The sequence below is a fragment of the Malania oleifera genome, chromosome 13 (genome assembly GCF_029873635.1).
Source record: "Malania oleifera isolate guangnan ecotype guangnan chromosome 13, ASM2987363v1, whole genome shotgun sequence".
In the NCBI taxonomy this organism is placed as follows: Eukaryota; Viridiplantae; Streptophyta; class Magnoliopsida; order Santalales; family Ximeniaceae; genus Malania; species Malania oleifera.
Window position 1 is genome coordinate 24,430,759 of NC_080429.1, and position 25,598 is coordinate 24,456,356.

General features: G+C 34.3%; 2 protein-coding genes across 3 annotated transcripts; one reads left to right on the forward strand and one right to left on the reverse strand.

Annotated features, from left to right (window-relative positions):
• The first annotated feature begins 1,371 nt into the window (after positions 1-1,371).
• LOC131145537 (manganese-dependent ADP-ribose/CDP-alcohol diphosphatase) lies at positions 1,372-10,147 on the forward strand. Of its 2 annotated transcripts, none has more exons than XM_058094680.1 (2): positions 1,372-1,672; positions 8,885-10,147. In XM_058094680.1, exon 2 carries the CDS (start codon positions 8,906-8,908, stop codon positions 9,887-9,889), a length of 984 nt encoding a protein of 327 aa, XP_057950663.1. In that variant the 5' UTR covers positions 1,372-1,672; positions 8,885-8,905; the 3' UTR covers positions 9,890-10,147. The 2 variants fall into 2 exon arrangements, with proteins under 2 accessions (XP_057950663.1, XP_057950664.1); XM_058094681.1 differs by having other exon boundaries at positions 1,378-1,535.
• Positions 10,148-10,899: 752 nt separating this feature from the next.
• LOC131145538 (high-affinity nitrate transporter 3.1) lies at positions 10,900-12,461 on the reverse strand. Its single transcript, XM_058094682.1, has 2 exons — positions 12,078-12,461; positions 10,900-11,770 (listed from the first exon to the last, which is right to left on the reverse strand). The coding sequence occupies exons 1-2, from the start codon at positions 12,382-12,384 to the stop codon at positions 11,271-11,273; spliced, it is 807 nt and encodes a 268-aa protein (XP_057950665.1). The 5' UTR covers positions 12,385-12,461; the 3' UTR covers positions 10,900-11,270.
• Between the last annotated feature and the right edge of the window lie 13,137 nt (positions 12,462-25,598).

The window sequence follows — 25,598 nt, forward strand, 5'->3', positions numbered from 1 at the left end:
TTTGCATCAATTTACTATGAGCATCAGAATCAACACAAACATAAGAAACTGAAGTATAATGATATACTTCGCTCCATGATTAAGCCTTAGGATAGAAATCTCTAATTAAATAGAGGTCGGGTCGTCATCTAAATGAAAACACAACTAGGCTCCACAAAAGCCTAACAGTTGTGATCGATGTAGTTATTGGTAAACTCGCAGTTTGGAGTAGTTAAATAGTTTGTTAGTTTTAGTTTTAGTTTTTTTTTTTAAATATAACTAATCTCTTGAGTTTATCTAGATTTGATATTATTTGGATAGTCTATTTTCAGAAGCATTTTTCTAATATTTTATATTGGATTTTGACAAAATAGCATCACTTTATGAATATTATTCTTGAAATTATATGAAATGACATTCTTCCCTTAATTCATACCTTGTGTTTGTATTTGAGAATAAGATGAAAAGAAAATAATTTTGTTTAAAATGTATCCAATTAGTTGAATAAAAAAATAAAAGAAATTAAAAAAATGTAATTAATGTTATTGGCAAGAATGAAAAACAATGATGGATACAAAACACAAGCTTTTGAAGAATAATCCTTCTTGTCTAAAAACAAAATATGTCATTCTAATATCCACACTTGGTCAGAGTGTTGAGTTTCCCTCCTATTTGGAAGATGACCCACACATATAAAGTAGTCTACTTGCATATTTTAGTTAATTTCCAAGTAGAATTCATACTCAAGTAGAGGCAAAAGATAATTATACTTGGTAGTAGTCCACTCAATCGTCATGCAATAGAGTATTTCATTTATTAGCTAGTGGTGATTTGCTTTGCAAGATGAATGGGTCATCTTTAGAGAATCAAAATTATTTTATATAGGAAGCAGTGGTTTAATCTTGATGATTGGATGACAATGTATTGTTCAATTGAACTCAAATTTTGGCAGAATGTTATCGATCCATCCTTTTTATTCTGGGAGATTTGATCGTTGGGGAGTTTTGTGGGTCTAGTTTCATGGCTAAGATAACAATCTTTGTTGGATAAGATTTTTCTTTGACTTTAGTTTGTTTTCACCTTTTTGGTGATAACTCATACTACTTTGACCTTATGTCTAGAGAGATATTATATTTGAATCAGTATTAGATATGGATATAATGTAATATAAAATTATATTGAAAATTTTCAAATTCATCGAAATTCAAGTTTGAGATTCAAAATCAGTATTCCTAAACATACAACAAGATTTTTTTTTTTTTTAATTATTGATTGTTGACTACTTTTGATTTTTGGAAAATAATTATTTTAAACCCCCAACTTTCTTTTCCTAGCCTAAACCCTGGAAACGAAAAAGCTAAAAAAGGGGAATTTGAGTCATAGTGTCCGACTATATCTGTCTCCCTGGTTCACCACTTCATCAAAAACCGCCTCCTTCTGCGCGCCTATCTTTAGCTCCAGAGTCCCACTCGGAGTCTCCTTTACCCCCTGAAACGACTTCGTTTCACGTGCATCCATGCGTGTATATATACACATACATACACATTCTGCTCCAGGTACGATCTCCCTCTCCCTCTCCCTCTCCCTCTCTCTCTCTCTCTCTCTCTCTCTCTCGCGCTCGCGCGCGCCTCAACAACCCAGGAACTAAAAGGGTTGTTGGTTCTTCAATCAAACATCAGATTGCGCAATTGGGGTACGTCGATCTCTCGCTCGTTCCTCCTCTTCTGTAAAACTCTCTTCTGGGTTGTCCGTTTTTTGTTTGATTTTTCATTGTAATGAGCACTGTTCATTTATTTATTTAGAATCTGTTTTTGATTGTTGCTGTGGGTGGAGACCGGTTACTCAACATTCATCCATGGATTAAGCTCATTTTAGTGCATCTAATCAGTTCGAGCGATTTGCGTTTCTCGCATGTGCAATGATGCTTATAATTTGATTAAGGCCTGGTGTCTCCTTTCCTGCTCTTTTTTTGTCGGTTGAGGCATCTGCTTGGCAATGTGATTATTTCTTCGTTGGATCTTATGTTTGATTAGTTGGGAATTGAGACTGGTGGTGTTTTACAATTCGGGCTGTGGTGTAAATCATAGAATTAGCTGGAACTAGAAAAATCCCTGCTATTCCTATTGGGGATGAATTAAATGCAAAATTTACCTGGTAGATTACAAGAAAACCACAAAGAAATATGTTTTCACAGCAACAGATGAAATCTTGTTACTTCCATGTGTTTTGCGACTTCCCCTTACCCCCATTAGTGCTTTAGGTCATATGTATCCATTGATTGCATGTATCATTTGTCCCATAGTGGCTGCATTTGGATCTACTATCTAGCACACCAGGTTTCCAAACCTTAACTATCTAGTAACATAAACTTTGTCATCCTGTCCTTTGACAAGGTAATTTAGGTGAAATGCTAGTCTTTGTGCTAAAAAAAGTTGCTTCTCTTCCAATATTTGTTGCTTGCTCCTTGATAGGCAATTCCTTTTGTCATATATCCTTATTATAATGTCACATGTTCCTTTTGTAGCACATCTTTGTTTATGGGTCAACCGATCTTGGAAGGTCAGTTCTGGTGTGGGATCAGACCATACTTGAATAAATTCTGTTGATGGTTTTAACTAACAGTAGCAGATTGTATTATTAGCATACTGGAACGATTATGGGTGTAGCAGAAATTAGGAGTGATGGATGTTACATAGGGGGGAGATGGTGTAACATATTTGAATCTTTTTCAAGCATGTACTACTGTGCCTGTATTGGTATATGTACATATTTTAAGCCCTTAGCTCGTATTAGGATTTTTAATGTATTTTGGATCGTTCGGTATAACTTACTGAAATTGTTTAGTAAGCATAATAATTTTCACATTAGATTTAAAGAAAGTGCTATTAAAAAATAATCGTTTTTTCATTTTTGATTAATCATAGGTCTGATAAATAAATTCATGATAGAAAATATGTTAGCTTGTAGTATAAATATATGCTATTACTTTATTAGGCACAGAAAACATCATTATAAACTAAACAAGTTACATAATTTTATTAGTTAAAGTAATAAGAATTTAAAATCTTTAGAGAAACATGTTATATTGTATAACCTAAGCTTTAAAATTTAAATATTATAATAAATTTTATCTTAAAAAAAATAAATTATTTACATCTTGCACAAGACAAAAACTTGAAAAGAAATGAAGGTTGAACAATATAGAAAAAAAAACCAAGTGACACACATTAACTAAATAAATAACTTATGTTGAACAAAACATTGTAAATATCAAATTGTTAAGCGCCCCCCCTCCTCCACCAACATCAGGATAGACTGAAAGGACATATAAAACTGAAAAAATAAAAAATTGCCATCACAGCCTTCTAGTGGACATAGCAGTCCTATAACAGCAATTACACAGTGGTAGCTGGTAACAGTCTAGTGGCTTCTGCCTTCTGTAGCTATGACTTTTTTCCATTCTTAGTAGTTATGTGTAATAGTATAGGGACCCAAAAATCCATCAAGTAATGGTCGCGCCTACGACTTTTTTCCATTCTTAATAGTGATGTGTAATAGTATAGGGACCCAAAAATCCATCAAGTAATGGTCGCGCTTGCTATTTAAAGCCATGTACTAGTTCCAAAACTTGAGAATCGGCTTTCGCAGGGTTGTTTGAAGTCTTGGGTGAACATACCCAGAAGCAACCCTATAACTAACCTGTATCTGACATTGTCTGGTTGGCTCAGAACCAACCCACCAAGGACCTGCAACATTGGTACTGTTGATATTTATCCTTTTAAATGATAATTGATATCTGAAAGTAAGTTCATCCCTCTTTGATGTAGAAAAAAAATTTAAGACACAAAATGCAATGACCAAGAAAGACTAAATTCAGTTTCAAAGTGCCGTAGCCCCACCACCTCATGTCTTTGTTCATGTATGAGTAAGATGTTTATAGAGATGGTGTTTGGGAGTGTTTTATCTTGTGGGGCATAGGGTACAAAATTTCCCTTGTAAAGGAACAATGTGCATGTGTAATGACTGATGAACTTGTGGTTTTACATAGCGGCTGCAACAGTTAAGTATTTCTGTTACTTAACAAATTTTTGGTTTCTTGAGATTGTTACACTCTGCTGATTGAATTACGAATGGTGACCGTTATGTAACAGCTACTGTGGCTATTATGAAACCGTTTTGGGATTATTACTGTATTTTATTTTTATACTTTTTCTTTTCATTTTTCTCATTTTCCTTTTCATAAATCAATTTAAACAAGTTCTATGAATGAAGAGGATAGAAGAGTATTTTGAGGATGATGAGGATATAGAATTCTTTGTTTTTTATAATGGTCGCAAGATATGCATTAATTAACAAATCGATAAGAATGCTGTTTTTTTTTTTTGAAAAAAAAGAAGTTATTTTGATTGTATTAGTAATTTGATATTTCTCTTCTATGCAATTCAACTTCCACATTCTTTTTCTTTTCCTAGATTTTTTCATGTCCTAGTTTTTAATACTTTATTTTTTTAATTATTTAATACTTTATTTTTTTAATTATAAATTTTATGAATATAACGTTATAATTTTAAAGCTTAGGTTACACATTGTAAGTTGTTGCTCTAAATTTATTAAATTTTTATTACTTTAACCAATAAAATAATAGAACTTGCTCAATTTATTGTATGTCTTATGTGCTGATAGATTAATGGAGTGTATAATGTATTTTTTATTAATTAGTTTATCATACATTTGTTTGATGAAAAGTGAAATAATATTGTATGTCTTATGTGCTGATAGATTAATGGAGTGTATAATGTATTTTTTATTAATTAGTTTATCATACATTTCTTTGATGAAAAGTGAAATAATATTCACAATTTTTTCTGTTTATAGCAGTTTAAAACCAATGTAAAATTTATTACCCTTATTAAACAATGTTAGTAAATTGAATTAAAGGATCAAAATACACTAAAAATCTTTTGAAGAAGGGTTTAAAACATGCTAATATACCACTATACATATGGTTTTGTGTGCTTGAAAAAAATTTATGGTCGTTATTCCTGCTTCCAACTACACATGTTACTGTTACAATATGCTACCCACTACCTATATATAGGAGTAAAGGAGATGTTCAAAGTTTGCAAACTATTATAGAAACTTATATGCGAAGCCCTAAATTTCCATGAAATTGTCAAAATTTTATCAAATTTTCTTCTTTTCCCGCCTTTGAAATTGAAAAGGAGGCCAATTTCCATCTTAGAAAATTGATATAATCAAAATTTGAAAATTTTTGTAGAAACTTATATTCACGGTCTTAAATTTTTATGAAATTGTCATTTTTTTTTTTCAAATTTTCTGTGCTTTCCCACCCTTGAAACAAAGCAAAACTTTTTTTACAAAATTTATTTCAAAATTTTAACATCTTCTTTAATGGGACTTCTTACAAGTGATCTTCGGGTTCTAATAGACCCAGCAGGAAGTTGTGCTGTGCTGTTCGGCTATCCCCAACACACTACACTAGGTGAACCATCTAAAGAGCAAACTGTCTATTCTAGTTAGATTTCCCTGCAAAGCATCTGAAATTTATTTAAATCTCAAAACTTCAAAGAAATTTATCAAAAAATTGGATATGGAACAAAATTTCATCAGAAAGAAAATTGAGTTTCTCAAAACCTCCTATACTAATTCCAATATAGTGCCATTTTCGTAAAACTCTAATGGGAGATTTGAGAATTGCTAAGTCTTGCATAAACTTTTACAAAATTTAAATATGTTAAATATTTTGATGGAATTCTAAATGTTTGAAGTTTCAATGTAGATTGTGAGCTGCATTTGCATATGAACTTTATATTAATTGAAGTTTGTTGCTTGCATTTTTTTGCATTTAGATATTTTTCATTATTCAATTTCTTTTGTTTTAGTTTTCAATGCAATGTTTAGTTGGTTAATGAATTTTATTTATATTAATTGAAGTTTGTCAGAAATATGCTTTCTTTATGAACACGCCACACAATCTCTTTAAGGATGTGAGAACAATTGGACCATAGGCAAGTGCATTTCCTATTGCAGTAGCTCTGCGATGATTTGAATCCTTATCTGTTTAGGACAAACGTGCTGACAGATTCAATATGAATTCGCATGGAGTATATTATTGTGGATGCTATAGTACCATTTGATAAGACTGAGTAGGGATTCGAGTCAAGAACTCTGGAAACAAACTTCAGAATCTGATGGCTTTAGCCTTGCTGACTAACAATAAAACCAGTACTCATATGCAAGGATTTCATGAAATCGTGGAATTGTTGACATTAATGATCTAACAATGCCTAAAAATTATTCATTTTGTTATGAAGGATCAGTTATCTACCAGAATTGAAATACTAAGAAAGATACAACATACATAATGGAAGCGGGTTAATTAAAATGGAGAGATGGTTCTGTGTCATGACGGCATATTTTTCTTAGGTTGAAATAAAAATTTTATAGAACTGCTTTAAGAAAGTCATATGCATCAAAATGGTAATGATTGGGGGTAAAATCTTGTTTTAAGAATGAGTATAATAACTAAATGAAGATGCTAAACATGGGTGAACGGCAATACAAGAACAACTAAGAACTATACAGTTATAATATAAGAGAAAAATCAAGAATGGAAGTTTGAGGGAACAGAAAAAAAGACTTAAGACAGTTTAATCTTACATAGGTGAGCCTTAAATCAGGCTGAGTGGAGAAGACAGATTCTTGTTATGAACCTTGAATAGTCAGGATAAAGGCTTAGTTTGATATTCAGGGTTTAATGAAAAATCCATTAGCTGGCTCCTAAAGTCCCAACCTTTTCCTTCCTTCAAAATACTTATCTATCTAAAAGGTTCAAGTGCCACACAAATGCAGGACCATGGCATATACTTTTACCAAGGTTTTAGTACTATCAATGTGATTAGAGTTGTAAATAAATGCTTTGTAATCACAAGGGATTTAAGAAAGAAAGAGTGTATCCTGGTATTCATTGTAATTTAACAAATCAGTTTTATGATCATGGGATTGGTGAACATTAATGCCTATAAATATTTCCCAGACTAACCAATTTGTTTGAAAAATCCATTTGCGGCTATCTTAGTCAAATCATCACAAGTAAAAAATTGATGAGGATGTCCATTTCAGATATTTTGTAGCTGAAACAGCTATTTTTCCATGAAAAATTTGTGGGATGCTGGAAACGCCATGTGGATAAAGGGCGGAAGTGAGGGAGATGTGAACAGTTGCTACACTTTCAATTTGCTTGTGCATATGGATTGGATAATTGAAATATGGATGGGGGATCAGTCATTGAAATTAATTGATTGGTACAAGTAGAAAATGAGCATGTGGAGTAGGCTGAGTAGCAATGAAATTTTGTGCATGAATCAGCATGACTCTGGTCCATGTATGAAAGTTCCATAAACAGATATCGATGTTTTAAAAGGCTCAACCGAGGCTCACCTTGAGACTTGCCTCAAGACAAGGCATACCTTAAATGCCCTTGAGGCTTAGTGTAAAATATCAAATCCCTAAAGGCCAACGCCTTTTACACCAAGGCTTACACATTTGTACAAAAGGCGCATGTTTTTTCATCTTTTAGTTGAGGCTTATGCATTTTGGGTGCGTGAATTTCAAGTTAGATTTTGTTAGAAAATTCTAACTGCATGTTTGTATAGAAGGAATGTCGTAATATGAGTTGGTATCCAAAAATCTTGAATATTTTTCTAAAATAATAAAGAGTTGGATCCCAAATATTGAAAATAACTTGAACCTTGTGATGTTTAGCTATTTCTTGGCATGATTTACCTGATGAGTTCAAGTTTGTATTTTTTTTCAGTGGCCAACAAGCAGTTTACAAATTATATTTCATTTTTTAAAATTGTATTTGTAGTTTCCTTAAATTTTTCTTTACAAAAATGTCTGTAGGTTTTTTTACATTTTTTTTTTTATCTAAAACTCTCAAAAGGCTTATGCCTCAATGCCTTAAGGCTTACTCCTCGGCTCATAAGGTTTAAAACGCCTCATGTTACACCTTCACTTTTTGAAAACATTGACAGATGTGGCATAATGTGGATTCTTTAATATTTGAAAATTTAAGATATGATATTGCCAGGATATAAATAATTAAATATAAGTAAACATGTATTGTTTGAATTTTTTTAAATTAAAAGGTTTATGGCCACTACCAAAAGGTGTGGCCATTTGAAGTTGTACATAATGAAAGGATTCTTTCAGTAAGACTTACAAGCCATAACAACAAAAAAGCATACATCATATGGACAATTTTTTTTTTTTGTAATTCTAACCATTAAAATACCATTATTTTTACAAACTCCTGTATGATGTATATATGCTAGAAGGTAAAGGAATACTATATCTGCTTTTTTTTAAGTGGACCGTTATGTTTCAACAGAGCAATTCTTAAATGAACAGGTTGAGATGGTCACGGAAGCAGCCACGAAAATGGAATTGGTGGTTCCATGTTTTATGTTTATTGTTTACATGTAAAAGCTGTTATGGTTCTACAGCTAGTTTATTTAAGAAATCTGTTAGTTTTAGTGACGGTAAAAAGTTAGAGTTTGTGAGGATCTATTGAAATTTACATTAAATTTTTCTTATTTTTATAGCTTTTGCCATGGTTTTGGTGTTTGAAATAGAAATGGGGACTTTCTGCCTATAACTGAGTGTGCTGCTTATTAGTATATGTGTATTGGGAGAGTAGATGCTGATTTTTTTTTTTTTTGCTAAAAGATACTAGATGGTGGTTTTTGGTTTTTAATAGGGTGCATGGTAGTTTATTCAGTTGTGAATTGGATTAGTTATTGTATGGTTTAATAGACTTTGTCAATTTTAGGCATCAAATTCCCCCAAGAAGTTTATTAATAGTTTGTAATTCCTTTGATAGGGTTCATTTGCTAGCTGGGCAATGGGCTCTACAAATGGACGTGTGAGTGGACAAGGGAAGCAACCTCTGTTTTCTTTTGGGGTTATCTCTGATGTCCAATATGCTGATATTCCTGATGGACGCTCTTTCCTTGGTGTTCCTCGCCATTATCGGCACAGCATTCGTGTACTACAGAGGGCAGTTAAAAAATGGAACAGCCACCAGAAGCTTGAGTTTGTGATTAATTTTGGGGACATTGTTGATGGTTTTTGCCCCCGAGACAAATCTCTCACTACTGTACAGAAAGTTGTAGATGAATTTGAGAATTTTAGTGGCCCCATTTATCACTTGATCGGCAACCATTGTCTCTACAATCTCCCTCGTAACAAGTTACTACCATTACTGAAGATTTCTAGTCCTGACAGATGTGCATATTATGATTTTTCCCCAACACCAGAATACAGATTTGTAATCCTAGATGGATATGATATTAGTGCCATTGGTTGGCCTCACGATCATCCAAAGACCTTGGAGGCCTTAAAATTTCTTCAGGAAAAGAATCCGAATTCTGACAAGAATAGTCCAGTTGGATTGGTGGGACTTGAGAGGAGGTTCCTTATGTTCAATGGAGCTGTTGGGAAAGAACAGATGGAATGGTTGGATGGAGTCCTCCAAGATGCGACAAAGTTAAAGCAGCGAGTAGTTGTGTGTTGCCATCTGCCTTTAGATCCTGATGCATCATCTAAAGAAGCACTTTTGTGGAACTTCAACGAAGTAATGGACTTGATACACAAATATAATTGTGTGAAGGTTTGCTTTGCGGGACATGATCATAAAGGTGGTCAGTCAATTGATTCCCATGGGGTGCACCATCGAGTTTTCGAAGCTGCCCTAGAGTGTCCCCCTGGCACAGATGCATTTGGATATGCAGAGGCCTACGATGACAGGTTATTGCTTTTTGGTACTGACCGAATGAAGAGCACTGATATGATTTTCTGTCCTTCTGGCAAGTCACCAAGAATATGAACACACGGAATCTTGTGGCTCATTCTTTCTGAAATGATGTAGGGTGTACAATATCTCAACAGAATGATAAATATTTGTAGTGGAAAAAAGAAAGGTATGAAGGGACTAATATTATAATATTATTGTACTGGGTTTCCTGGCAAGTACTTTGCAGTTGAGCAGTTAGAAAATTTGTCATGTTTTCTTCACAAAGAGGTAAGCATGCAACTGAACATTTGTAACTAGAAAAAATTATATGGAATTGTTATTTGGCTAGAATTTTTCAGATTTAACAACTCATTTGCAGTAATACTTTTTACAGTTTCACCTGTTCTCTTTTCAGGGTGTTCAAAAGCACGTTTTTTGACATCTTATCTATGCCCGAGAATCTCTCTCTCTCTCTCTCTGTGGAAATATTACTAACACTGAACCATGTGAATTTTTTATGTGATGAAGTTTCTTATCCATACATAATTGGCATTATACCTAAAGCTAATGCCTGAACAAGGAATGTAGAACTATTGGGCTAACTGTTTTAGCTCATGATTCCATTAGTTCCATTTGTGGGAGTGCTGCTCCTTGTTACCAGAAATCTCTCCCTTTATAGTTAGAACACATCCGTGTGGTGGTTCCTTTGATTCTTCTCTGCTTTCAGCAGCTCACTCCCTCTTCTTTCTTCAAGAACTCCATGTCTGTCAAAATCTACCTCACTAGGGAAGCAAAAGAATGATGAAGCAATTTGTTGGTAGAACCATAAATGATGCTTTTGTTGTGGATGACAAAACGAGTATGACCATCCATGAAATGGAATATTGTACTTAATATAACATAAAATAGGTGGTAAAGAATGCTTCATTGATTCAGAAATTTACAATTATCTTACATATACTAATTCCAAGGGGTACTCCTACAGCTGTAATCTTGTTATTTTGTCGTTTCTTTATGAATTTATTGGTGCTCCAAAGGGTAGACCAAGGGCATGATGAGAGAACATAAGCTGATGGATCTCTCACAGAAAATAAACAAGTTGATTCCGGAAAGGAATTTCATTGACTTTTATTATACATAAAATTATGGGTTACCATCACCAAGACTAATTTGGATATGACCCCTATCATTTTACTATTACTCATCACAAGATAGATGTTGATCACACATATTTCTGATCTATAAAGGGCAAAAAAAAAAAAGGACACATTTCTCCTTCATCCTTCTGAACAAGCAAACCAGAGGGAAAAAAGAAAAAAGTAGAAAGATGATAACCCAACGTTTGCATCCATGATCCAACCATCCATTTATCATCAGATAGGGTTCATCAGAGTAGAGACCCATCTAGAACTGTCCACATCCCACCAAAAAAGAAGTGGGTAAACGTTGAAACTGAATATCAATGATTTCCCATTTACTTCTTTTCAGCCATCTTAGCCTTTCTCTTCTCCAAAACGAAGAACCCAAACAAGGACACCACAGAGAAAGCAGAGAAGCAAGCAGCAGCTATGTCGAGCGACGCATGCCGGCCAGAGATCGCCTCAACATTGAAGAGATTGGTTGTTTTCTTATCATCGGTGGATTGACCATAACCCACCTCTTCACCTTGAGAGTTAAAAGCATAAGCTCTCACAAAGTAAGTAGCAGTTGGCACATCCCTCTCCACAGTCCAAACAAAGCTCTGTACTGTTCTATTAGAGGGGTTGTAGGGTCTTGTAACTATAATGAACTGGCATGTCTTGTCCTTGTTCAGGTTATCTTCAGTTTTCCTCCATGCCCTGTCCACTTGGCTAATGGGTGCGAAGCACAGCTTCACCTTCACAGTATTGTAGGCAGAGTCGGTCCCCTCTGACTCTGAGTATGTCTGGTTCAACACCCATGTCACAGTGATGTTGTCTTCACCGCCCTTCAGAACTGCAAGTTTGATGCATTTGAGCATTAGATTTTTATTGACAAGACTGCAAAATATATCAAACTCAGTTTGTGAAATTGTTGGATTTTAATTTTCTTTGGTCATTTTCTGTGAAAATTGGTCTTGATGGGAGGGATTGGGAAAATTCATCTGGTGCATTTTGAGGCTCAAATGACAATAGGTATCTGAATTTTCAGTCAAAGTACACTCATGACAAAATGAAACCCATTCATGTTCCCAAGTTTACTTTCTCTATTTCCTCTGATTTCTCAGCAATCAAACAGAGGACAAGAGCGATGATATGCATACCTTGCCCTTGTGTTGGTGAAGCAGTCACCAGAAGAGTTCTTTGCAGGGAGGAGAAACTCACAACTCCATGGCAGGTCCCTGCTAAGCAACAAAGAAGAAGAGATGCCAAGAGAAGACCTCCTCTGGTGGACATTGGATTGTTAAAATGGTCACGCCAACATGGATTAGTTTGTTTCATATTTGAAATCAGTGGACAAAAGCATACAGCAAAAACGTGGTGTCCTCGAGTGCCGCCGTTGCTGCTGTGAATGATGGTGAAATTGGACTTTTTGCCTTCTGCTTTTATACAGCACAACAAAAGGGTCATTGCCCATAATCAACCCGAAGATGAATATTAAAAATGAACAAGAAAAAGTCATAAACAAATGAGTGATGTGCTGTAAAATGAGCAGAAAAAGTCAAAAGAAGTGCTCGACAACTCTTGAAGTTGTAGAAGAGATGTTGTAGTGCTAAATTTGCTGAAGAGGTCAGTTGCACCAATGGGACATGGATGACCCTAACCATGATGAAGGGGTGGATTACGAGGGTTCAGACTTTAATAATAATAATAATAATAATAATATTGTAAGAGAAGTACGAAGTACGAAGGCCTTGGGTCAGATATCTTTGGTTTTTCATCAGTTTATTGTTTGACTTTTTGCTCATAATGAATTGGGGTTAAAGATTTAAGTGTCATAAAATACCATATTTTTGTATTAAATTGTCTCAAATAAGTTTATGTAAAGTCATGTTAGTCATGCAGTACGATTTTAATGGAAGAGACATATCCCATGCCTTGTAAGTATACAAATCTATTGTTTCATAAATTATGTTTCTTCCGTAAAATATTAATTGTTTCAAATGAAATTATAATCATATTGGTTAAGATAATATGAAAGGTCTTTAAATAAAATATTGTTATCATAATTGTAATTATATTTTTTGATTAATGATTTCAGAATTTTGTAAAACTATAATGATATTTTGGAATATGAAAAGTCTATAATTATGATATATTATTAATCACTTGATGGAAGTGATTATAAAAGAGAGGTTAGAGGTTGGTCATATCTAAACCTATGATGATTATGCTAAATATATCTATTAAATTAAGTTGAAACATAAGAAAAAGTAAGGGTTCTGAGATAGAAATATAGTTTGAATTATATATGTATTTGGAGGCTATGGATCAAGTTATGTTTTATTTTAACGTTAATGATTGTAAAATTATGAGTTTCAAAAGTCTTAAAATTATGATGTATGAATTATATTTATCATATTTAAACTTACATGTAGTATCAGAGTCAAGTTGTAGAAACTCATGATTTTCGATTATGATTAAAGGTTCATGTTTTGTTAAAGGTAGAGTTAATATCTGATTTAGTTATGCAAGACGGGTCTCATAGTTAGGCATTTTGGTAGGTCTTATACCTAATCTCATCATTTGGAGACTCTGGATTCGTCGATGTAGAGCCAGGATGGAATCAATTCATGATTCAGTGAGAACTTTGTGACTTGATATTAAATATTGGCTGAGATCCATTTTAGACAAGTTAAATAAATGTGCACTTGTTTCTTGCACGGATATTGTGTTCCTTCATGCTTTGGATATTCAAGTAAAAAATGTGGGGGTTCGTCTTCCTTGTGTAGTCAGATGGTGTAAACCTGGGATGGGTTGGGTTAAGTTGAATGTGGATGGGAGCTGTAGAGGTAACCTAGAGAATTGTGGTGGTGGAGGCGTGATAAGAGATGAAAAAGGTTTATTTAAAGTAGCTTTTTCCTCATTATTGGGTTATGGAACAAATAACATGGTTGAATTGAAGGCGATTATTTTAGGGATTAATCTGTGCAAAGATCTCGGATTTGATCAAGTGGAGATTGCATGTGACTCTGCTTTGTTAGTTCAGTGGATAAATTCTGGGAAGTGCTCGATTTGGAACTTCTGGGAATTATGGGAAGAACTTATGCTAGCATTAAGAGACATACAGTTCAAAGTGGAACATGTTTACAAAGAGGCAAATAAAAGTGCAGATTTCTTTGCCAAACAGGGTGAATCTAGTATTTCTCGATCATATAGTTGCCAAGATGATCTTCCTCAACAAGTCAGGGGAATGATTCGATTGGACTTGTTGGGTTTTCTTTCTTTGCGCTCATGATGTTTTGTGTTATTACACTTTTAGTGGTTTAATTTCTTAGTTTTTTGGTTACTAGTGTTTGGTTTTTTGGTTTGGTTTATGTTGGTTAAGTTAGTTTTAGGGTCTTGGAATTTTGCTTTTATTGTTCCAAAGTCTCAAAATTGTAACCACGGTTTTCCTTTGCCATAAGTGAAGGGTTTTCTAATGAAGTTTAGGAGGTACGGCCCTCTTTTACCAAAAAAAAAAAAATGTTTCGTTAAATTTTAGTTTATGAATCAAGGCATAGTAACCTTCTATTTTTCTAAGGCATAATGGTGTAAATATGGTACGTCTTGGTTAATAAAATCTGACAATGCAACACATCTCCAAACTTATTTTATGTGCACTATATTTAATTATGTTCTTTCATGATATTTCTTAAAATCTATGTAATAATAATGATGGTGTAGAATTTCTAATGTGATAGTAAATATATATAATGTTAATGTATGCCAATATGAATTTACAAGTATTTTACCAACATGTTTACATTACTCACAATATTTTAACATTGTGATGTTATAAAGTATTTTGATTTTAATCACCAAAGTGACTAAATTATTAAGTAAAGTATTCATATGTTTGATGCTAGAATGATATAAAATTATTATAAGACATCAAAAATCACCCAAATGTCGATTAATTGTTCTTATAATGTAAGGATAATGTTTTGATAATATTATTATGTATTATTATTTTATCTATTTATCCAAAGATAATAGATACTTATAATGAGTACATATAATGTTACCAAAGTAATGTTAAAATTTAAAATTTAATTAGCATCATTTTAAAGCTCTTTACATTAGTGTTCTTCCCAAAGGAAAACATTAATATATTTATGTTTGTGATCTTATAAATATTATCAAACATGTTAAGTTTGATGTTTATGCGAATGAGTGTTGCAAATAACATCGATCAAGACAGCTATTCCCAAAACTAAAAGTGTTAAAGAGTTTTTAAAGTTTATGGGGAGCATTTCCAAACAACAGATAAGTCTCTTGCTGGGACATTAATGGGTATGTTAACCACCATGAAGTTTGATGGTTCACGTACTATGCATGAGCATGTTGTTGAAATGACAAATATTGCAGCAAAACTTAAGACTTTGGGAATAGATGTGAATGAAAATTTCCTTATTCAGTTCATTTTAAACTCATTACCAACTGAGTATGGACCGTTTCAAATGAACTATAACACCATGAAAGATAAACGGAATGTGCATGAGTGGCACATTATGCTAGTTCAAGAGGAAACACGACTGAATAATAAAGGAATTCACTCTATTCATTATGTGAACAATCAAGGAGCTGAAAAGAAAGTAAAGCATGGAAAGGGGAAAAGATCTTTAAAGGATAATGAATCCTCTTCTCATATCCAGAAGAAGGTATCAAGTAAGGACAAGTGTCGTTTCTGTGAGAAACTTGGACATTACTAGAAGTACAGCTTGAAACGGAAAGTTTGGTTCGAAAGGAAGGGTAAGCCTAGTGCTTATGTATGTTTCGAATCAAATTTAGCTGAAGTTCCTTATAATACTTGGTGGATTGATTCTGGATGTACAACTCATGTTTCTAATACGATGTAGGGATTTCTTACAATCTGCAACATAAACCCAAATAAGAAGTTTATCTTCATGGGGAACAGAATAAAAGTGTTAGTTGAAGCTGTCGGGACTTATCGTTTAATTCTAGACACTGGTTATTGTTTGGATTTATATGAGACTTTTTATGTTCCTAGTATTTCTAGGAATTTAGTTTCATTATCTAAATTGGATGCTTCTGGATACACTTGTAATTTTAATAAAGGATGTTTCAGTTTATTTAAGGATACCTGTATGGTTGGTTGCGGTATGCTTTGTGATGGATTATATAAGTTAAAACTTGATAATCATTATGCTGAAACACTTTTAACCTCCCATCATAGTATTGGCACTAAACGAAGTTTAGTGAATGAATGATCTACTTACTTGTGGCATAAATGGTTAGGTCATATTTCCAAAGAAATATTGGAAAGATGAGTAAAGAGTGAAATACTTCTAGATTTGGACTTCACTGACCTTGACATTTGTGTAGATTGTATTAAAGGAAAGCAAACAAGACACACAAAGAAAGGAGTCATAAGGAGCACTCGGCTTCTAGAAATTATACACACTGATATATGTGGACCCTTTGACGTAAATACCTTCAGTAATGATTGATATTTCATCACCTTTATCAATGATTTTTCACGTTACGGATAAGTCTACTTGCTACATGATAAATCTAAAGAGGTAAATGCTTTGGAGATTTATGTAAATGAAGTTGAAAGGCAATTAGACAGAAAGGCGAAAATTGTTAGATCTGATAGAGGAGGTGAATATTATGGACGGTATAACGAAACTGGACAACTACCTGGTCCATTTTCTAAATTCCTTGAAAAACGTGGTATTTGTGCTCAATACACAATGCCACGTACACCAGAACAGGATGGTGTATCAGAAAGACATAATAGGACTTTGATGGATATGGTTAGGAGCATGAAAAGTAGAAAAGTCTTTACCCAATTCATTGTGGATCAGATGTATGCTTTAAAAACCGCCATTTACGTATTAAATCGTGTTCCTAGTAAGCCAATTCCAAAGACACCATTTGAGCTTTGGACTAGTAGGAAACCAAGTTTACGACGCATGCATGTTTGGGGTTGTCAGGTAGAAATCAAAGTTTATAATCCAAAAGAAAAGAAGTTGGATGCAAGAACAATCAGTGGTAATTTCATTGGTTATCCAGAAAAATCAAAAGGGTATATATTATATTGTCCTAATCATGTCATAAGAATAGTTGAAACTTGAAATGCTAGGTTCATTAAGAGTGATGAAACTAGTGGGAGTATGGTTCCATTAAATGTGAAAATTAAGGAAATTACAACTCCTACAAGAGGTTGCGTTAAGACGATCTCAAAGAGAAAAGAGATCTGCTATCTCGGATGATTATGTGATTTATCTTTAAGAGTCAGATTTTGAATTAAGAATTGAAGATGATCCAGTTTCATTTTCACAGACCATTAGCTGTGATAATTTTGATAAATGGATGGATGCCATGAAAGAAGAGTTAAAGTCTATGGAACTGACTCACTCAAAAAATGAGCAGCTTGGAAGCTATCCCATGTATAGGAGTTACGTCGTGTAATATTCAGCTCAAGGGATAGATTGTCTCCTCAGGGAATGCGATTTAATCTCAAGTTTTATGTTTTTCCAATTGAAATTAAAAAGTTACTGAACTCAGTTCAAATTCGGGTTTTTCAAGATAGTTTGAGATTTCCTTTAACAAATTAAACGAACACGCAAATAAAACTCTAATCATAGCACGCACTGAATTAAATAATAAGAACGAAAATCCTACGTCTAATCAAGTAGTCATTGAAATATGCGTTAAACTTCAGAATAGGAAAAACGGTATCTTTAACACGTAACTAAAACACGCAATAATGGAAACTCAATCAAACACATACGCGAAACAATAAAAATCGAACCTTTAACATAATCAAGAATTTGAACCAAAATCAAAATCTAAAGGCTACCAAGAACTTGAACAAAAAAATAACACGATGAAAATATGAACTTTAATAGGATTGACCCTAAACTAAATCGAGTTTCGACAAAAAAATAAATTTTGAAAAGAATAACTAATTTAATTTCTTAAAAACAAAAAAAACTTTTTTTTCTTTTTGTATTTTATTCTTTTTTTTTTCCTTTTTTCTTAAGAACTAAATTGGACTTAACTTAATTGATTAAATAACTTAACGTACTAATTAAATCTACCGCTAATTGAGAGAAAATAAATAAATAAATAATCTCAATAATAATTAAACAACTTAAACAATATGCAGCATCTAAAATTTCAAATAAACTTTATCAATATCCAATTAACTAACAATAAAAAATAAAAAATAAAAAGATGAAAGAGATAGAGTGAGGAAGTGAGAAGATAAAGCTGTGGGGATGGTTCAAGCGTTGCAGTGGGGTGGCGTTCGAGTGTGGAGCAGCAGTAGCAGACAGTTGGGTCTCCTTGGGTCTGTGGGGCTTAATCTTCTCGGTTGTACTGGAAGGGTTGCAGCAGAGGACTTCAGTGATGGTGGCTAGTGTTAGTGGAAGGGCTGCAGCAGAGGTGGTGCGTGGCTGGGCAGAGAGTAGTGGCTGGTGCAGACCTTCTCGGGTGCTGTTGCTGCATCTGGAGTGGAGCTTTTGGTGTGGAGGTCTTTGGCTAGTTGACGACAGCTGGGGTGCATGGAGCAGTTGCAGCAGACTGTGGTAACTGGAGCAGAGTCGAGGGAGGGGAGGAGGGAGAGTAAGAGAGGGAGAGAGTTGAGAGAGGGTAGAGAAGGGAGGGGTGCCAAGAGAGTTAGGGAGAGAGAGAGAGAGAAAGCAGGGAAGAGAGGAAAGAAAGCGTAAGGGAGAGTGACAAGGGAAAGGGAGGAGAGTCCTAGGGGCTTTCCAGAATAAGAGGGTTTACATAGACTTAATTGTTCATTTTGTAAAAAGATCACATGGCACACATCGGTGTAACTCCATGCGGTGAGGGACACTCGTCCACTAGACCACTAATTTTCTGCGGTGTAAATTACACGTGCTAGAAAAGAAGAATGAGTATATATCTTTTAAATGTGGATTGGAAAGTGTGAAAAATTGTTTCCAAGGGAAACCATGTTCCTATGAAAGTAGTTGATAAGGTAAATATACCCAAAAATGAAGATGAGTATACTGAAGAAGATTGGAAATCTATGCAAATAAATGCTACTGCAATGAACTTACTATTTTGTGCACTAGATGTAAATGAGTTTAATAAGGTGATGGCCTGTAACACTGCTAAAAAGATTTGGGAAAAATTAGAAGTTACATATGAAGGTACTAAGGAAGTAAAAGATAGTAGGATAGACATGCTTACTAGTGAATATGAGGCACTTAAAATGACTGCTGATGAATCTATTCAATCCATGTACACTAGATTCACACACATCACAAATTCTTTAAATGCTCTTGGTAAATCTTACCCTGCTTATGAGTTGATCAGGAAAATACTTAGGGGACTACCTCTAGTTTGGGAAGCTAAAAATACTGCAATAGGAGAAGGGAGAGATTTGAAGGAGATGTCTGTTAATGAACTAATTGGATCGCTCATCACCTATGAGCTTGCAATAAATGATAGGACGAATGAGCATCAGATATAACTCTTTGCCAAAACTCTTTGCCTAAGATAATTTTCTTTGAATCATATGCTGGGCCTGATTTTGCCATTCCAAACCTTGAGTTTTTCCAAGCATCAGATGTAAACATTTCCCTTAGTGCTTGTTTATGCCTGACAATAGTCTCCAAAGCAATGAAATTTGTGGCAAATCGAGTGATGGCAGGGCGAAGTAACTCTCTATTATTTGTGAATTTCTTCATGAAATTCACTGTCCATGTGTGGTTGTAAATAAATGAGGTTATTGTTCTTGCATCTTCTAAGACCTTCTTCACGTTACTTTTCTTACCAATATCTTCAAGAATAAGGTCTATGTAATGAGCTGCACATGCTGTCCAATAGAGATTGGGCCTCTTCTGCATTAATAATTTTCCTCCTGCCTTCATTGCAGCTTCATTATCAGTCACTACTTGGACAACATTCTCCTCTCCAATTTCTTCAACCACCTCATCCATTAATCTGAAATGAAATTATATATTCAATAATTACTACTATTTAATTAAAAACATGCAAGTCCATAATACTATTTGCATATACAATTAAAATTAGAAAATTACCTGAAATAATATTCAGCTGTTCTGCTTGGCACATCAGAGGCATCAACTGATTTATGAAATACGGTGCCTCTATCACAATAAACTAAAAAGTTTATAATGTGTTTTCTAGTTGGTCCTGACCAACCATCACACATAAGTGTTACACCTCTTTCCTTCCAAATTCCAGCAAAAGAAGCTATATAATTTTTCATTTCTTGATACTCTTGCTCCAAATAAATTTCAGATATCTCATAGGGTGATGGACCCTTCACCCCCTTTCCAACCTCTGCAGCAATATCAAGCATAGGCTGCATAAATGGAGAGTCAGCTACATTCGCTGGAATCCGATTATAAATTAGGAATTTTCCAACCGCTTTTCCTAATTTACTTCTTAAACCTTTCAGTAACTTTGTGTTGAGTTTTGGTTGTTTCACACTCTTACTTCTTTCTAAATAGGATCCATTGCCTTTAGTCTAGCTTCAGGGGCATCAGGGATTGATCCATTGTCGTCCACTACCTCCAGCTTCTCGACCACTATAAGATCGAGCTCCTGCTCTATTGAAACCACTGGTAGCACCACTGCCAGAGCCACCTCCCTCTTCATAAATATTACCCCTTCCAGTTGTTCTTGCTCGAAATCTTTGTCTATCTTCCCATTGTTGTTGTGATCGCATGCTTTCTTGTCGAGCAAATCTCATACTTTCTTCTTCCAAGTCTTCTTCATCGCTCAAATTCTCAAAATCTCCTCTAATTTGGGCTTCTGCTTCTTCTTGCCTTTTTTGTTTATCTCTTTTCTTCTCAGCATACTGTTGTAGATGTTTCATCATTTGTTCTCTTACTTGTGTGGTCACATTGGAGCATCCAGCTACTTGACCCTTTTTATGTGCCAAGTGTTGTTTCAAGCGTGTAATGCCCCCTTTGATTATCTTCCCACATAATTTACACATAATAACATGTCTATTACCGTCTACCGCAGTACCAAAATGCCATCCAATATCTTCACTAGGTAAGTTTTCATTTCCTCTATCACGTGACATATTGATAGACTTAATTTGATGATCTCTACACAAAATATAAAGAAATACAAAGTTACAACTTACAACCTTCCTACAATGACAGGAATAATATAATTAGTAATTTAGTAAATATTAAATAATAAGTACTAAATAGTCCTAATTTTAAATACTTATTACGTAAAAATAAGTATAATATTTGATTAAAATAATAAGTAATGTTATTATTTTTATATTTAAATAAACAAAATTATAAAATATTAGATATTTATTACAAAAAAAATATATTCCTTTATCTTTAAAAAGATATTTTCATTATTTTTTATAGCTTGATTTTATTTTCATTTATAACTATAAGAAATTAACAGGTGAAAAAGATTTTTACTCTATTTTCATATACATCATAGCATCACAAATAGAGATCCATACATTACAAATTGACTATTTAATTTTTTAAACATTTTCTCAGTATATGGATTAAATTAAATTTTTCTACAAATTCTAGTAGTAATTAGTAAAAATCAAATTTATTAATGTATTAACTATTAGATTAATTTTTTTTATTAAGTTATTAATTTTTACTTTATTTGATAACTAAAAACAAAAAATAGATGTAAACATTTATTTTACCTAATTTTAAATTTAAGGTCAAAATAATGTTTTAAAACTTAAAAAATATTAATAAACAGGGTCAACCTACTCAAGAAATGGCAAGTAGATACACATGTAACATAAAATGGGTGACAGATGTTATTTAATTTTTTTTTCTTTTATAATATGAATATTATTTAATATTTTTTCAATAGATGGGAGTGAATATGATATCTTCTTTATCAAAATGACCACTTTATCCAGCTGACATAAATAGTATGTTAGCCAATTGGTGCCATGAATTAATTTTATTTCTATAAGTTTGGCAAATCCTAAGACTAAATATTATAATAATTGTGGCAGAGTATTCCTTGGAATTCTTTAAGAATGGTGGAAAAATAGAGCTCAATTAAGCCTAGATAATATAAAATGCCATCACATGGTAGTCTTGTGTACATACATTATTTAATGCTTTGTTTAGATGGTGAATGCAGTAGTGTGGATTATTGATATTCAAATATTATTATAAAAAAGGCTTCAATTATTATTGGTAAATATTAATTATTTACTAACCTTAAAAATATTAATTATATATATTAATAATTGCTTGCTATGTCATGGAATTAATTTTCATAATTATCTTTCAAAAAATATAATACAATTAAATATTTATAAATTAAGAAAATTTTATTTTACATAATTATTAATGATTTCTAATTTTTTACTCTATTAAATTTATTTTTTTTAATTCAATTTAACAAACCTATTTTACAACAAAATATAATTTAAAAAAATAAACAGAATGAAAGGAATGAAAAGGGCTGTGGCCTGTGGTGCAACAAAATATAATTTAAAAAACAAAAAAAACATAATGAAAAGTGCTGTGGGTGTTAGAGTGTCTCATACGCTGAGGCCTGTAGTCGAGTCAGACCGAGAGAGAGGAGGGATTCGAAGGAACTCAGAGGAGCCTCGAACAGTCGAAGGAGCGAAGCAAAAGCAGCGAGCCAGCGATGACTCCAAGCTCCGAGCCTCCGAAGCTGAAATCGAGAGGCTGGCTGGTGCGACTGCGACGACTGGCGGAGGAAGGTGCTGACTGCGATGACTGGCGGAGCTGCTGCAGACCTTTTTCCGTCGCCGGTGACTCACCAAGTTGCTGGAACTGGAAGCCTGGAATTGCAAGTCTACAATTCTGAGTAGATCTGCTCGGTAGCCTCGGTGTGCTCACTCTCAGGCTTCGAAGCCTTCTTATTGCCGAAGGCCAACAAATTTTCAAGGTCAGTTTGTAACTTTCCTTTTTAGCGTTTGAATGGCAGATGGGTGTGGGGACTGGGGAGAGGGGGAAAGCAGCGTTGCTGCCTGCTGCCCGTCAGCGAATATGCTACCTGTCGGCCATGTAACGGTCCGTAACGGACGTTACGACATGTAGCGTTGGAGTATCGGCCGTTACGTGCCGTTACGCCTCCGTAACGGCGGTTACGGCCGTGAATTTTTTCCGAACCGCAATATCGGCCCGTATCGGTTTCGGGCCCTCTGATTTCCGTTACGTATCGGCCGTTACGCTACGTAACGGCCGTTATTTAAAACCATGATCTGTGGGGCTTAATCTTCTCGGTTGTGCTGGAAGGGTTGCAGCAGAGGACTTCAGTGATGGTGGCTAGTGTTAGTGGAAGGGCTGCAGCAGAGGTGGTGCGTGGCTGGGCAGAGAGTAGTGGCTGGTGCAGACCTTCTCGGGTGCTGTTGCTGCATCTGGAGTGGAGCTTTTGGTGTGGAGGTCTTTGGCTAGTTGACGACAGCTGGGGTGCATGGAGCAGTTGCAGCAGACTGTGGTAACTGGAGCAGAGTCGAGGGAGGGGAGGAGGGAGAGTAAGAGAGGGAGAGAGTTGAGAGAGGGTAGAGAAGAGAGGGGTGCCAAGAGAGTTAGGGAGAGAGAGAGAGAAAGCAGGGAAGAGAGGAAAGAAAGCGTAAGGGAGAGTGACAAGGGAAAGGGAGGAGAGTCCTAGGGGCTTTCCAGAATAAGAGGGTTTACATAGACTTAATTGTTCATTTTGTAAGAAGATCACATGGCACACATTGGTGTAACTCCATTCGGTGAGGGACACTCGTCCACTAGACCACTAATTTTCTGCGGTGTAAATTACACGTACTAGAAAAGAAGAATGAGTATATATCTTTTAAATGTGGATTGGAAAGTGTGAAAAATTGTTTCCAAGGGAAACCATGTTCCTATGAAAGTAGTTGATAAGGTAAATGTACCCAAAAATGAAGATGAGTATACTAAAGAAGATTGGAAATCTATGCAAATAAATGCTACTGCAATGAACTTACTATTCTGTGCACTAGATGTAAATGAGTTTAATAAGGTGATGGCCTGTAACACTGCTAAAAAGATCTGGGAAAAATTAGAAGTTACATATGAAGGTACTAAGGAAGTAAAAGATAGTAGGATAGACATGCTTACTAGTGAATATGAGGCACTTAAAATGACTGCTGATGAATCTATTCAATCCATGTACACTAGATTCACACACATCACAAATTCTTTAAATGCTCTTGGTAAATCTTACCCTACTTATGAGTTGATCAGAAAAATACTTAGGGGACTACCTCCAGTTTGGGAAGCTAAAAATACTGCAATAGGAGAAGGGAGAGATCTGAAGGAGATGTCTGTTAATGAACTAATTGGATCGCTCATCACCTATGAGCTTGCAATAAATGATAGGACGAATGAGCAAATTAGAGCAAAGAAAGTTACAGCACTTAAGGCATCATCTCACTGCTCCAATGAGGGAAGTGATTCAGAATAGGATGAAAACATGACACTTATCACTAAGAAATTTGGAGAGTTCATAAGAAAGAACAAGAAATATACCAGAAAATTCAAGGGCTCACAAACAAAAAAGGGAGAGTCAAGCAGAAGGAAGCAAAAGGATGATCCTCCCATGTGTTATAATTGTAGAGAATTTGGACATATCAAGCCAGATTGTCCCCAGCTGAAGAAAGTGTCTAAGAAGAAGAAGAAGAAGACTCTAAAGGTAGGCTAGGACACTCATAGTACGAATAGTTCAGAATCTGAATCTAGTGATAACGAGATTGCGAATCCATGTTTGATGGCTCACGATGACCACGAGGTACAGTCTTTTTGTTCTACTTCATCTTACTATTCAAGTGATTCGGAAAATGAAAATAGCATGCTTTCTTATGTTGAATTGCATCAAAATTATCTATATATCCTTAAAATGCTTGAGAAATGAATAAGAAAAGTTCTTGGTTTGAAATTAAAATTGAAAGAATTTTCGAAGTTAGTTGAAAGTCAAAATGAATCTCATGCATCTTTCATGAAAGACAAGGATTTGAAAATTGAGGAGTTAGAAAAGAATTTGAAAGATAAATATAAGATTATTTGTAAATTTACAAAAGGTCAAAATAATTTTGAAAAACTTCCAGGAGCTCAAAGAAATTTCCTAAAGAAGGAAGGTCTTGGTTTTAATAGGAAGGAGAATCTAAAATAGAGACATCTCTACGTTGGATATTTTGTAAGAGAGTCAAAATCGTATGTTCCAACTAAAGAATATCATAGAAATATTTCATGTCTTAAATGTAAGAGGTTGGGTCACATAAAATTTAACTGTCATTTAAAAAATAAAGATGTCAAAATTAAGAAAGTCTAGAAAGTCAAATAAGAACCTAGTACTAATACCCATGGATCTAAGAAAATCTGGGTACCAAAAGTAGTTATCTGATTATGTCTTGTAGATGTGCCTGAGATTGTCCTCCTCAAAGTACAAGTGGTATATGGATAGCGGATGCTCGTGACATATGACAAGAGATAAAGCTAAATTCACATCTATCATATCCAAAGATGAAGGATTCGTTACATTTGGGGATAACTCTAAAGGTAAAATCATTGGAGTTGGTAAGGTTGGTAAGGAACTTTCACTTGTCATTGATAACGTGTTATTAGTTGATGGATTGAAATATAACTTATTGAGTATAAGTCAATTATGTGATAAAG

Excerpts from the sequence above, each read along its gene's own strand:
- LOC131145537 (XM_058094680.1), top strand. The coding sequence starts at position 8,906 with ATGGGCTCTACAAATGGACGTGTGAGTGGACAAGGGAAGCAACCTCTG.
- LOC131145538 (XM_058094682.1), bottom strand. The coding sequence starts at position 12,384 with ATGACCCTTTTGTTGTGCTGTATAAAAGCAGAAGGCAAAAAGTCCAAT. Across the intron at positions 11,771-12,077 it reads TTCACCAACACAAGGGCAAG|TTCTGAAGGGCGGTGAAGAC; the intron begins GTATGCATATCA and ends TCAAACTTGCAG.